The sequence below is a fragment of the Myodes glareolus genome, chromosome 4 (assembly GCF_982192425.1).
Source record: "Myodes glareolus chromosome 4, mMyoGla1.1, whole genome shotgun sequence".
NCBI classification, from domain to species: domain Eukaryota; kingdom Metazoa; phylum Chordata; class Mammalia; order Rodentia; family Cricetidae; genus Myodes; species Myodes glareolus.
In genome coordinates, this window is record NC_142029.1 from 45977222 (window position 1) to 45991377 (window position 14156).

Genomic DNA, 14156 nt, shown 5'->3' on the forward strand with positions numbered 1-14156 from the left:
ATCACCCACAAGGTTGTACCTACTGGCAAAGTTTCAGAGGGCTCCAGCCGAGGCATCTGTCTCTGATGGTGGCTACATACATGGCATCTCTCTGACTCTGCCTACTCTCTCTATATTTCTTTCAGCCTGGTTTTACTCTGTTAAGTCATTGGCCGAAAGCAGCTTCTTTATTAACCAATGGCAATAAAACATATTCACAGCATACATCACCTCCCGCATCAAGCTACACTATGGTTCCAATTCTAGACTACATTTTGGGGATGCTATAGCATCCTAGCTGTAGGCACAGTCACCCAGTTTTATTTTAACAGGCCAGGTTAAGTTTTGTGTGATTAACAGTATACATATCAAGGGTATGTGTACAAACAAGGACTCAAATTATTTTATTCTTCAAGTTCCATGATTTCTCACACATTAAAAAAAACTTCATTTGTATGTTTTAAAAGAAAGTTCACCTCAAAGTAAACACATTTTGTAATCTAGAATTTAAATTATTTGCCAGGCACGATGGAGTCCCCAGTTTCTAGTTTAATGACAGTTCATTAAAATTGATTTGTTTAATTTTACTATAAAATGAAACTATATTGCCATGGATAAAATTTCTTACCTCAAACATTTAAACTAATAAAACTTTTAAAAAAGATATTTATTTTTAATTGTGTATATGTATGTGTGTGTTCTGGGGTGGGCGTGAATGGGGAGGGCACATGAGTGGATGTGCCCACAAACCCCAGAGGCATTGGATCTCCCTGGAGCTAGAGTTACAAGTAGTTATAAGCCATCCAATGTGGGTTCTGGGAACAAAACTCTGGTCCTCTGCAAGATCAGTAGACACTCAGCCTCTGAGCCATCTCTCTAGACCTCTCACTATCTGCGTGTGCTACATGTCATTAAAAAGTAACAACAGACTGAAAGATTATGTTTGTATTTTCTTTGTTCAAGGTGTTTATTGCATCTCAGAGGGCAGACATGCACTGGGTTTTAAACCAAAATACAAAGAAAAGCCATTTTGAAATTGGTTTTAGGTAATTTTCCCCCATTACAGTGTATGTTATCCCCACAGTAAATTCAGATACAACCACTTTAAAGGGTACCATACAGCTATTAAGTAATTTGAAAAATAGGCAGATGCCTTTCCAACCCAATATGCTTTTACAAAGAGCTGCCAAGCCACTAAACAACACTGATCAACAGTGACCTTGTGCACACATCAAAGTCTTCAGCCAAGCCATCAACACAGACAGTATGACAACAAACCAAAAACCAAAGGATACAGTATGTACATTAAAAGATACAATTCGCTGAATTGGTGCCAATCCTATCACAGAGGTACAACAAAGTCACTTTGAGCTCAGTCAAAGGATGGATAAACACTAGGCTATAGAACACACAAAGAAACACTAACTGAACAGATGCATGTAAACCCACAGTGAAGGAAAAATATCCGCAGTCATCTTTAAATTACAGGTGTCTCTTGGGGCACATTCATAGTCACATAAACAGCACAGATCTAACTGCATTTCCACAGACACAATAGAAAGATTCCACTTGTCAGTGCCTTTGATCAGAAATGAATAAATAGGTCAATTTAGATGCAAAACCTGCAAATATAATTAAAATATATATCTTAATATAGCAGTGATAAATATGGACTTCTTCTCATAGGATTTTTTTCTCATTCTCAATAAGATAGCTTCATCAAGGAGAAGTTTCATTATGGACATTAAACTTCATATTTTTTTAAAATAAAATTTCTTAACATATACAGTGCACAAAAATAAACATTTCTCACAACAGTTGAAGTTTCTGTGATTGGAAAAATGTACTTCACACCGAAAAAGGTTTCGCATATTAGAGAGTTTTCCTCACTAGCTGATAGTATCACATGACGTTTGTAACAGAGGTACAGAAGAGAAGAGAGTTCGTGAGAGGACTTGAGGGTTTGTCCAAAAGTTATAGATATATACACTGAAACCTTCAAAAACACAGACATATCTTTCCAAATGGCTCACCACACAACAGCTGCATCATCCATCCATGGGCAACGTCCAGAAAAGCGCTAAAGGCATTGGAAACATCCATTCCTTGTTTACATCGTACAACACACAAACAACCCAAATACGCTACGAGTTCGAGAGTAGGGCTAACAGCTAAGGTAGTCACATTCCTAATGTTCACGGTCACAGCTGTGCTGTGTGTCTGGAAGAGAGGTTACAGTCAGCACTGGGTTTGGTACTGGTGGCTCACTGTGAAACTCCGAGCATCAATCTTATCTGAAGTTTCCAAACTCACGTTATTTTTCCTATTCAGTCACAAAAATTGCAGCTGTGAAGAAAAAAAAATACTTGAATTAGAAAACACACTGACAAAACCCCTCAAACATATGACCTCCCTGACAATTTCCCTTCATAGTGCGAAACACCTGTACACAAAAGGGTTCCGGATTAACAAACTCACATTTACGGTTTTCCAAAGTCTTCAAGATAAGCTTAAAAATCCACCCAGGAAGCTTAGACAGTTTTCTGTACAGTTCCAGTTTAGAGAAACATTTTATCAACAAACTTTAAAACTTTGACACTAGCGATCTTGGTCATGAGACACTCAGTCTCAACTACTAAGAGCTACTCTGTAAATACGGGTGGTGACAGAGAAGGTGGAATGGCAGCACTGGTGTGATTTTTTATGTGCATCAGTGAGCCACTTAAGAGTTGGACCAGTGTGGACTGGAAAGGGAAGGCAGCCCCCCACACTGTGCCTTCTCTGTCACCTCTTCTTACTCTATCCACCCACTCTTTCTCTTGGGAAATCCTCTCTAGGGTCAGAAGGCATCTATCTCTTCATAAAATGCTTGTCTGCTTGGGGTGTGTATGGTGAGGACGAGGAGGCTGTCTCTAGATGCCCTTTGTGTCGCCACTTGTCAAGTCTGCGCTGAGAGCAAGAGCTCCTAAATGAGAGACTTCTCTAAGCGTCTCCTCACCATCCCAGTAACAAGCTGACGGGAGAGGTGGTGTCGCATGTGTCTACCTTGGTGATCCGAGAGGAACAGACAGGATGGCCACAAGAAAAAAAAATCTGACTGAGATGTCAAGGTATTAAAATGGTATATCAACAATTTCATTTAAAACAGATTCTTATTATGTGGCCTAGGCTGGCCTTAAATTCTCAATCCTCCTGCCTCAGCCTCTAGTATGTTAGTCACAGGCTTGGGTCACCATGCCTGGCTACTGTTAGCCCACACATACAAAAAATGTCAGGAGTTAATAAATGTAGGCAGTGGGTATATGATAGAAACCACACTGCATCGTGGTTCAAAGCTCCCACATTCTTACTACTCTTCTGGCCAGACCTTAAAAGATCATTTCACGCTCAAGGATCAGTTCTTTCCGTTATAAAACAGCAAAAATCTGATGTGGAAAATAGTGAGTAAATATGTAAAGTAATATTGAGCACATCTGCAAGCAGCTACTGACTGTGTTAGGTGCCGGGGCTGAAAGTAAGCATTCCCTTCCATCCAGTTCCTCCCTCATGTTCACTGTGAACTATTTGGCAAATTAAATTTATGAAACAGAAGACAAAATTGCCAGGTTTTAAAAATTCAGCTTGAATAAATGCAAAGGGTAAGAATCCAAGCTTTATCTTAACGTGAAAAATAAGGATAAAGAAAAGACGTGGTTACGTAGCCAAATATATTTTTAAATGACTTCTAAATTCAGTATTATAAATGCTGGTACCCTATGAAGTCTAGTTATTATGGGATAGGTACAGTGGCATCTCCCAGTTAACTTAGCAGCTGGGAGACTTTTGCCTCATCAGTATATTTTTTGTGCTTTTCAAGATAATTTTTTCTCCCCCATAGTTTAACAAATTATGATTTTAAAAGTTCACTGATAAGAACAGGTTTTGATGTCAACTTTAAAGCTCTAAACATTTAAATATATTTGTCTACCCACCCACCCAGCCACCCACCCACCCACTCATCCATCCATCCATCCATCCATCCATCCATTATCTACAGCCTCATACCTAGAACAGGTAAGCCCTGAACAACTCACTATAACAAGCTCACAGGAAAAGCTCAATATCAGATACCTTAAATTGTTTACAAGAAATCCTTGATGTTAAGATCCGCTAATGGGTCCTTTGCTGGAGGTTTCTTGGGACTCTGAGTGGCAGGTGTAGGGCTTGGAGAAAGCTAATGGGGAAGAGGCCAACCCCAAAGAGCAGAAATAGAAAGCACAAGAGAGACAGGTAAGCATTAGGCAGAACATATACCAGAGAAAACAAACACACAGAAGAACAGATGGCTAAAAGTTAATACAGCTGCTTCATTCTACTTCGTCTGGGCTGTGCTTAACTTTGGAGTGGAAAAATGCACTAGGAATGGTTTTTGGATTTTTCTGAAATTCTTTGACATCAGATTCAGCCAAGGTGAAATATGGGGACTACGGGAGAACAGTTTAAGTTAGGAAGATATAAGAATATACAGTAAAACACACACACACACACACACACACGAGAGGGAGAGAGAACGCAGTAAGTATTCTTGCCTTGAGTTGTTAGTGACATCAACTATTAAGAAAAGGGTTACCCAGTCTTTCTTACAGGAAGAGTGAGTTGCAGGGGAACTGAGACGTAAGTTTGCAGAGAGTATGGTGAGAAATTACTTTATTAACTATGTCAGTGCTTCATAGGAATTATTTTAAATGAAACACAGCTGTGGAGCAGTGTGTGCATCAGATAAACAAGTCATTTCCTAGCCCCAAATCCAGCCCATCTAAGCTTGCAGCAAAGGACCACAGATCTTATCTTGTGTGTATACCCAATACTGTAATTACCGACTGCAGAAGAATCTTCTGGGGGCCCTACTTTTAGGACTGGCAGGGGAACGCCTTAAAATGTCTGCAGGCAGCCTGTCTGGAGCAATGGTTTTGAAGCCAGTTCATCTCAAGATGACAGAAGTTCCTGAGATCTGGGACTGTGGGGTGGGGTATCTGCGTGTGTGGTTCGGGAAGGGCAGTTCTGGAAGCCGGGATGCTGAATCTGTCCCTGTGTCTAATCTAACGACTGTAGTGTCTGTCAATCTCATCTCTAAAACTGATGTCACATTTCACAGAATGTCAGGGAAAATCAGTGTTAAAGCTTGAAACTGCTTGGCAGAAACTGTAGGCTTAATCCACAATATGTGAGATATTATGACAATATTATGAAAACTAACTAAAATAATAGATGATCTGGACGTTGGTAATAAAAACAATTTTCTATAGGAAAGTTATAAATGCAGGTTGGATTATTCTATTGGCCATCTATTGCTTTATTTTGATAGGGGAAATAGAAGTCAAATATTAGGCCAGGTAAGGTGGCGCACACCTTTGATACCAGCACTTGGGAGTCAGAGGCAGACCTCTGTAGGGCGATCCGATCTACACAGGTAACATCTAAGCCAGCCAGGGCCATATGGTGAGGACCAAAAAAGGGAAAAGCTTAAGTAAATAAATATCACACAGACATTGCATGCTATTCCATGGCTGACTATAACATCAGTTATTAAATTATTTCATGCTACATGCTTTTCCACTTTCATTCTTCAAATCAAGTAATAACTGATGGTATTAAACAAGAAAAATAATTGCCTTATGTGACAAAATCATATTTATATTAACTCATTTCTAAGGCTTTCACATACTGAAAATAATGTTTAAAAGTTCTAAGTAAGTGTCCTATAGAAAAGACAATGTAAACATCCATTTGTTACATTTAAAATGCCACAGGAGTGAAGCCGTTTACTGACGTCATTAAATTCAACTGGAGCCATTTGGTTTAGTTTGCTCAGCAAGTTGCTACTGAAGTTATAATTTTGGGTTCCCACTCTGTCCAGGCCAGCCGCTCAGGGTGAAAAAGTCCACTGGCTCCACACATGTCTCTTTACATCACTAACACGTGAGAAGAATCAGGAGAGAATGACTTCCAGAATGGCTAATGTTAGCAGCGAAGTCCTTAAGCGGAGTGATGCCTTTTGCACTTCTGTAAGCGTATGGTAGAGTAGGGAATTTGGCCTCACTAAAGCCAGGTTTTCCCTTCACTGGGGAACCTACCTGATAAATTCTAAACCCCAGTGACATCCTAAGGGACAGGCATGACTTTGTTATTCAGAGTTGCTCCTGGAAGCCCCCTCTGTGTATAGGTTAGTTGTTGGTGTTTTCTTTCTCTCTCTCTCTCTTTTTTTTGTTGTTGTTGTTTTTTTCCAACTCGACACAAGTTGGAGTTCTCTGAGAGGAGCGAACCTCGACTAAGAAAATACCTCCACGAGGTTGGGAGACGAGCTTGTGGGGCATTTTCTTATAATGGCTGATATGGGAAGGCCTAGGCCACTGTGGGTGCTGCCATCCCCAGACAGGTGGCCCTGGAGGGTAGAAGCCATGTAGAAGCAGGATCCCATCGAGGTCTTTGTCTTGTCTCTAGGTGACTGCCTTGAATTCCTGCCCTAACACTTTACAATGGACCATAAACTGTAAGCTGAAATAAACCCTTTCCCCACAATTTGCTTTTGGTCATGCTGTTTCTCGTAGCAATAGAAAGCAAACCAGAACAACCCTGAGAGTTTATACTAACAGGGTGACTCATAGGCCCTTCCAGATGTACGCTGAGATGACTCAGGGAAGAGGGAGGCTGGCCATACCAGAAAGGCTAATCAGTTATTATGTTGGTGAGTCTTTGGGCTACATAATAGCAAGCATGGCCTCCAGGATGGGAGGGATTGGAGATTGAGTTCAACTCAATCAATAATTCAACCAATTGTTACTGCGCAGCAAAGCCTCAATAACGTGGTACTAAAGCCGGAGTTATCTCCCGCAGTTGTCGGTCCTGCCACACACTGATGCTAGAAGCAGTCCCAGATGTTTCTATCATCTCTTCTCCTCTAGCTGCATCTAATCTGTATCCTTCCATGCCAATAAAACCATAACCATAAATCTTGTACTTTCCTCAGTTCTGTGAGTCACTATGGTAAATCTAAGCAGAGTGAGGTCATAGAGAACCTTAGTTTTATATACAGCCCATCTGAAGCGAGGGTGGCCCTGGGGACTCCCAAACATGTAGCCGGAGTTAAAAGAGAAGCGATTTTTGTGGCGACTCTGCAGTTTGGGAACTCAGTGCTACTGTTGACAGAATTCAGGGTAGACCCTGCAGCTTGGACAACTGTGTCTCCACACTCTGTTAGATGTGGTGGTGAGCATCTGTAATCCCAGCACTTGGGATGTGGACGGAGACAGACAGTAAGGCCAGTCTTGGCTACATAGTGAACGTGAGATCAGCCTGGGCTGCATGAAATCATCTTAAAAAAATAAAACAAACAAGCAAACAACAAAAAAAACAAGAACAAAAAAAATCAAAACAAAAGAAAAAAACCAACCCCAATTTAAACTCATCACTAGGACACAGGTATCAGGTACCCTAAAGGAGCCATTCCGACTAAGTAGAGGAAAAGAGAAGGACCCCAGGATGGTTGACTCTCAGTCACTGTCTCCACACCCCACACTGCTTCCACGCCCCTACACTCCTGAAGCAACAGCTATGAGAGCCACTAGGTAAGAATTCCTTTTAACAGCCACACCAAGGGAGGCAGGATAGAGAGACAGAATACGACAGGACCACAAGGCAGGAAAGGAGCCCCTCACCCTGAAGTCTGATTGAAGTGAGAATTCCAGCCCAACAAACATTTGCTGTGAAGGCTGACCTAATTAACATTCCCTTTATATAGAGATCATTTATGTTAAAATAACAATGGGCCACGTCTAAGAACCTCGGGCAGGGTTTTCCAAGAACTACCCTGGGGAATCTCAAACAGAAATGGTAATCCTGTTTACAGTAAGACACCCTACCTTCTGGCATCCCTGTGATCTAGACTCTAACTTATCCACTGTGCGCCTGTCACATGATAAGAACCACCCAGCGATCTCTCTTAAGGCCCTTAGCACTCTTCCAAGACTGTCTTCAAACCCACCCAAACCGAATACCTGACAATGAAATGTGACAGTCTTTTAGAGCAGTAAGTCCACACCACTCTCTGAGCTGTGTCTTTCTTTCCGAGCAATTTTCTTTAACCTTCCTGTTCAACTGTTATTAACCACCAATTCTGCTCCATACTGGCTAGTCTTGAAAGGCTATTTTTTTTTTTCAAGCCAGGAACCCCAGTCTGGCCTGAGAACTCCTCAGGCTGCTGAGGGTGGAAAGTGTGGCTGTGCCTCTTGCCTCTTCGTCACACCACTAACAGCATGGCAGTTTTATGTTTAGGACTAAGTGGATGGTGCTGGGGACTGACCTGTGTGCCCGGCACAGCTGCGGCTCCAAACGGTGGTCTCATCATGGGCTGTGAGAACATGACCGGCTGCTGAGGCATCATGGCCATGCCTGTCCCTGCAGGCGGCTGCGAAGGAACGAAGACTCTGAGCAGGTCTGCGACCCATGAGCGCAAAACCAGACATGCACACCTTTAACATGCTTTGGAATACTGCTGAGAAAACCACACAGGTAGGAACTATGGTTTATTATGTGACCCTGAACTCCGGGTGTTGAGGCTGTCAGATGGGGGAAAGGTCCCTGAGCTGTGCGTGCAAGTCTGGCTGGCCATGCGGCGTCCTCGTTCCAATCAGAAGCTGTGTATTCACCTCCTGTTGGAGTAGCCTTGAGGGAACAAGAGCTAACTTCCTTAGGCAGGATGGCCCTAATGTGCTGAAGATGGATGTGCAGAGTGAAAAGATCCAGTAGAGAAAGGATTGTGTTTGATGACTGAGCTAAAATACGAAGTAAATATCATCTCATTACAATGTGCTGTAATGTTATGACAATATATTCATACACATTGTAACTGCTTCCCCACTCCCTGGCCAGGCTGGTTGAGGCCCAGAGCAGATGATTTAAGTTGTAGGTTTCTTCACTGTATTTCCCGTAGGAGTACATGCTGGTTTGAGCATGTGGAAGGATGTCAGGAATGTCAACGACAGGTTTTTGAGACAGGTCATCACTCACCATTCCAAATCCTGCTCCAGGTTGCCCAACAGCTGGAGCCCCGGCACCCGGAGGAACTGAGCTGGTTGAAGGAACCGTGCCCTGCTGCACACGCGTGCCCACAGAACCACACAGAATAAATTAAGAAAAAAACAACATAACATGGTTTTAAACTGCTAGGCTAGAATTTTAAAAATGTGTGCATCTCAAGTTTGCATATGTGGATATAACAAAGCATTCTCAAACTTCACGTCTAGATTTCAAAAGATGACCAGCAGCGTAGCAATGGTTTGAGGTTCACTTTTGTGGTGCTGTTCGGATTCATGGGCTTGCAGTTGCTCAAACCTCCCTCCGGCTTGCCACCACCACTCTGTCGTCTAATATGCAGCAGAGGGTTAGACACTAAAGCGACAGACAGACTTAGACAGGCAGGGGTGTGCCCAAGAGAGGAAAGTTGTAAATGGTCTTGGAAAAAGTGCCTTTCCTAGTTTTGCTAAAAAAATTGAAGATACAGTAATTTGAAATATAGAAATAAATATCTTTTAAACCTTATGGAAAGGATCATGGTCTAGTTTCAAGTGTAAAATTGGTACGATGAAAAAAATATGGTCTCAAAATAAAATATCACACAATAGAAAACAACTTGTCATAGTTAGATTTCCACTGCTATGATTAAACACCTTGACAAAAAGCAACTTGGAGAGAAAAAGGTTTATTGCTGCCCACAGCTTAGATCCCATCCTGAAGTGAAGTCAGGGCAGGAGGAGCCTGGAAGCAGCCACTGAGGTAGAGGCCATGGAGGAGTACTGCTTATTGGCTTGCTCCTCATGGCTTGCTCAGCCTGCTTTCTCACGCCATTCAGGACCGCTAGCCCAGAAGTGGCACTGCCCACAGTAAGCTGGGCCCTTCCCATAGAAATCATCAACCAAGAAAACGCACCACACTGTGAGGACATTTTGTCAATTGAGATTTTCTTTTTTAAAAAGACATTAGTCTGTGTCAGGCTGACATAAAACTAGTCAGCATACTTCATCCTTTCTGACAGGAAAAAAAATGTGTTTATTTCTTATTTCGACTACCAGGAGATTTTGGCAGAAGATATGATAAAATGGTATCACAATCCATGATGGGGAATGTGCTGGAAAATCATTTCTATGATTTTACAGATAAACAAGAAACATACATACTACTATTAAGGCTACTGCAACCACAGTGTATTTAAGTGTAGGCTGTAATCATTACATGCAAAGTCCATAGACTTGCATTTCACTGAATTCTGCATCTTGCTTATATCATTTCAATGTGAACTAGGCGTACAACGTTAATAGTCTAGTTAAGCAGAACATCCGTGTTCTGTAGACTTGAAAACTGGTAAACTGCCATACGCCCCTGGCCTCACTTACGTACCGGTGGGACGCCGGCTGACCATGTGGCTGGGGTGACCTTCGGTTGCCAGTTGGCTCCACCAGTCAGCTTTTTCTCCCCTGCGTTCCACTGGAGATCTCCCCTAAAGGGCAAGTGCGAAAAACAAACAAAACACAAAGTTCAGAGGGAAAAAACGGCATGCGGTTTCCTGGATGCTTTTACTTGGGTTTAGAAGTGATCTGTTGGAACCTGGGGGTGATGTGAGCATAGATTAAAATTTACAGAGGAATCTTACTGTATTGTATCTAAGACAGCGCAAAAGCATTTAAAATAAAACAAATGTGTGTTTTGAATTCAGTGGCAACAGGAACTTCATGTCACTTACAACAGAAAAAGATGCCAAAAAATTCAGCTGAATTCTTCATTCATAATAAAAACTTTAAACAGTATGCCATCAATCTGGACACATATCTTGTTGAACTTACTTTTGTCATTTTAATTATGTGTATGTGTATGTGTATGTGTGTGGGTATGCACACATGTGTGCAGGTATCTAGGAGGCCAGAGATGTTAGATTCTCTGGAGTTGGGGTGACAAGGAGTTGTGTGACCCATATGTTATTTGTGCTGGGAACAGAACCCAGGACCTCTGCTAGAGCAGTCTGTGCTCGTGACTACTGAGTCATCTCTCCAGCCCTGTAACTTCTTGGATTTCAAATGCACTGATGACGGCATTCAAGAGAGGGCTCCACACAGCTGTACCGCGCCTCTAACCTGATCGGCGGTCACTGTACAGCTCTAACACGCACCTCAGTTTTGATGACAAAACATAGCTGCGGAAAGGATGTACTGTTTATCAGTTTTATGAACCAGGAAAGATTTTTTTTAAATTAACATTAGCCAGAAATACGGGGCTGAATCTCAAACTCAAAGCTATTAAAATACTCTAAACTACACAGAGAAACCTTGTCTCACAAAAACAAACAGGCAAAAATTTAAAACTCCATCCCCAAACATTTCCAGATGTAACAGTGGTGATCCTGGCCTGAAACACATCACTCTTTCTCAAAGCAGAGCAATAATTTGGAGATTTCAATAGACTAACAACAAGAACGTAAATTGAAATAAAAAACAACTGAAATTACCTAACTTAAGACTAGGAAATAACATACCCAAGTGAGTGAAATGTTTGATAGTTTTGAATAAACATACACCAACACATTGTTCAAAGGAAAGCAGATAATCAAAAAAAAAAAAAACAAAACTCAAAAACTACTTACTTTTTTGTTGTGGTACCAGAAATTCCAAGATCTACAAATAGATAAAAGAAAAGAAAAAGAATTTAAATCTTTATATTCAGCTTATATATTACAGTATTTGAGACATCCAGGACTCCCAGGCTTAAAAAATAAAGGAATGTAGTTCTGCCTAACAATGACTGTATCCAGCTGGTTGAAAAAGGAATTATATTAGTAAACAAAAGTAGAATTTAAAATTTTCTTTTTATCTCCCATCAGTCTTAAGGACCACATTTAGTGTGGACTGGCCCAGGTCTGTGACTGCTATCTGAAAAGCCCTGTTAGAGTGGGGGTCTGTGAGCCTCCCCAGTGCAGTGATTTCCACGATACAAAGTGATTTCCATGATCACAAAGATTTACTATCAAGTTCTTCTCTGAGAATTTGATAGTTTGATTTAATATTATTCATTTTGAGTTAATTTTTTGATGGTATAAAGAAGTCGAAATTTATTCTTTTTTTCTGAGTCTCTCACATTGCTCCAGAACAAGGTCTTGAAGAAGGCCTTGAATCCCTTGGAGCAGGAGTTGCAGCAGTTGTGAGCCACTTGTGGGTACTGGGTACAGCAGCCAGGTCTTCTACAAGAGCAGGTCGCACGCTTAACCACTGACCAGCTCTCAGCTCCAGAACGAGGTTCTAAAGACTGCCTTTTCTTACTGGGCCCATCCTCTACATGGACTTGACAACAGGTGTGTCTGGCTTATTTCCAGAATCTTGCTTCTATACTGTTGGCTTACAGTACAGTTTGTGATTAAGTCAGTATCATTTTTATCAGTTTCTGAGGCTTTGTAGAAGTTCTGAAAACCAGTTACTCAGATTCATTTATATTTTTCAAGATTACTCAGTTATTCCTTCAGTGGGTCAGCTTTTTTCCTAGCTGAGATAACTGCCACAGGCGGTTGACAAAATAAAGGCTGTGCACTGGAGGCAGCCTCAGGACATGTGGCAAGGTACACCGTGACACACGTACAAAAAGCCATCTCTCGGCAAGACGATCTTTGAGAGGAAGGGAATAAGTAACGAAGGTCTGCAGGATGTCATGAAGGCAGCATTTTTAAGGATGCTTAGATCAAGCACAATGAATGTGAAATAATACAAATGTATGTGGGGAGATGAATAAAAACATATGCATGAAACTTTTGATGTTACTTAATATTACATGATATCCACAAAGGTAAGCCCATATGCCTTGACAGAAAAAAAAAATCCAGGGTTAATTACCAAGGCTAATGTCCATGGTAACTGTCCATGCCTCTTAGGCTCTCCCATCCCCGCAGATCCAGTTTTCGCCGCCATATGTCCTTTATACTTGGCCATCTCTCCAGCCCAACTAGGCAATCTCTACCTATCTCTGCACTGAATGCTTCCGTCCTACAAACGTTCTTCTGACAGCTATGTACTTTACTCCTTATCTTGAGGAGGCTTACCCCACTTGGCACTCACGATGTAACATAAAGCAGACTTTATTTATTTTAGAGATATTTTGATTGAGGAAGCCATTGTGGGGCTAGCAAGAAACCTGGCACTAGAGAAATTCCCAGGAATTTACAAGAGTGACTCCAGCTAAGACCCTAAGCAATAGAGGAGAGGGTGCCCAAACTGGCCTTGCCCTGTAGTCAGACTGATGAATATCTTAAATATCACCATAGAACCTTCATCCAGCAACTGATGGAAACAGAGGCAAAGACCTGCAGCAGAGCACTGGTCTGAGCTCCCAAAGTCCAGCTGAAGAGTGGGAGGAGGGAGAATACGAGCAAGGAGGTCAAGACCATAATGGGTACACCCACTGGAACAGTTTACCTGAGCTAATGGGAGCTCACCAACTCCAGTTGGACAGGGAAGGAACCAGCATAGGACCAAACTAGATCCTCTGAACATGGGTGACAGTTGTATGGCTGTGGAAGACTGCAGGGCCATTGACAGTGGCACCACGATTTATCCCTACTGCTTGTACTGGCTTTTTGGGAGCCCATTCTCTTTGGATGGAAACCTTGCTCAGTCTAGATACAGTAGTGAGGGCCTTAGGCCTTCCCCAAAGCAATGTGCCTTACCCTCTCTAAGGAGTGGATAGGAAAGAATACAATTCTCACATGATTCAAGTAAATGAAACTAGATTACTCACTGCCTACTAAGCTGGCCAGAGATGAGTCAAGGTCACTTCCAAGGCCTTTACTGGCTGCCATTGCAGGACTGGGTGGGACCATCGAGACAGGTGCAGGCTGCCCAGATGGTGCCATGGTTGGCATCAGAAGATCACCTAAACCATCAAACACTGGAAATCAAACAGACCAGGTTCAGAAAAATTGAAAAAAAAAAAAGAGACAAGAGAGAGATAATATGCAAAAGACAGTCTTTAATGAAACCATGGGAACACAACAATACATTATTATAAAAGGGATAACATAATTTATATAGTTTGTGACTATGAACACCAATAAGAACATGTTTACTTATGTGTACTCAAAATACATGGAAACATTAATGAGCATGGAG

At 41.8% G+C, this 14156-nt stretch overlaps 1 protein-coding gene across 8 annotated transcripts in view; it reads right to left on the bottom strand.

Moving 5' to 3' along the window:
* Window positions 1–916: 916 nt before the first annotated feature.
* Window positions 917–14156, bottom strand: part of Snap91 (synaptosome associated protein 91) — a 115437-nt gene continuing 102197 nt past the window's right edge. For 5 of the 8 annotated variants that reach the window (XM_085689485.2, XM_085689484.2, XM_085689487.2 and 2 more), the window contains 7 exons: window positions 13786–13935; window positions 11648–11678; window positions 10411–10510; window positions 9025–9108; window positions 8318–8422; window positions 4090–4192; window positions 917–2325 (listed from right to left, as the gene is read on the bottom strand). In XM_085689485.2, coding sequence (XP_085545611.2) covers window positions 4100–4192; window positions 8318–8422; window positions 9025–9108; window positions 10411–10510; window positions 11648–11678; window positions 13786–13935 — 563 coding nt within the window. In that variant the 3' untranslated portion in view covers window positions 917–2325; window positions 4090–4099. The remainder of the gene's footprint in view (window positions 2326–4089; window positions 4193–8317; window positions 8423–9024; window positions 9109–10410; window positions 10511–11647; window positions 11679–13785; window positions 13936–14156) is intronic. The other 3 variants (XM_085689488.2, XM_048435789.3, XM_085689486.2) reach the window with 2 other exon arrangements.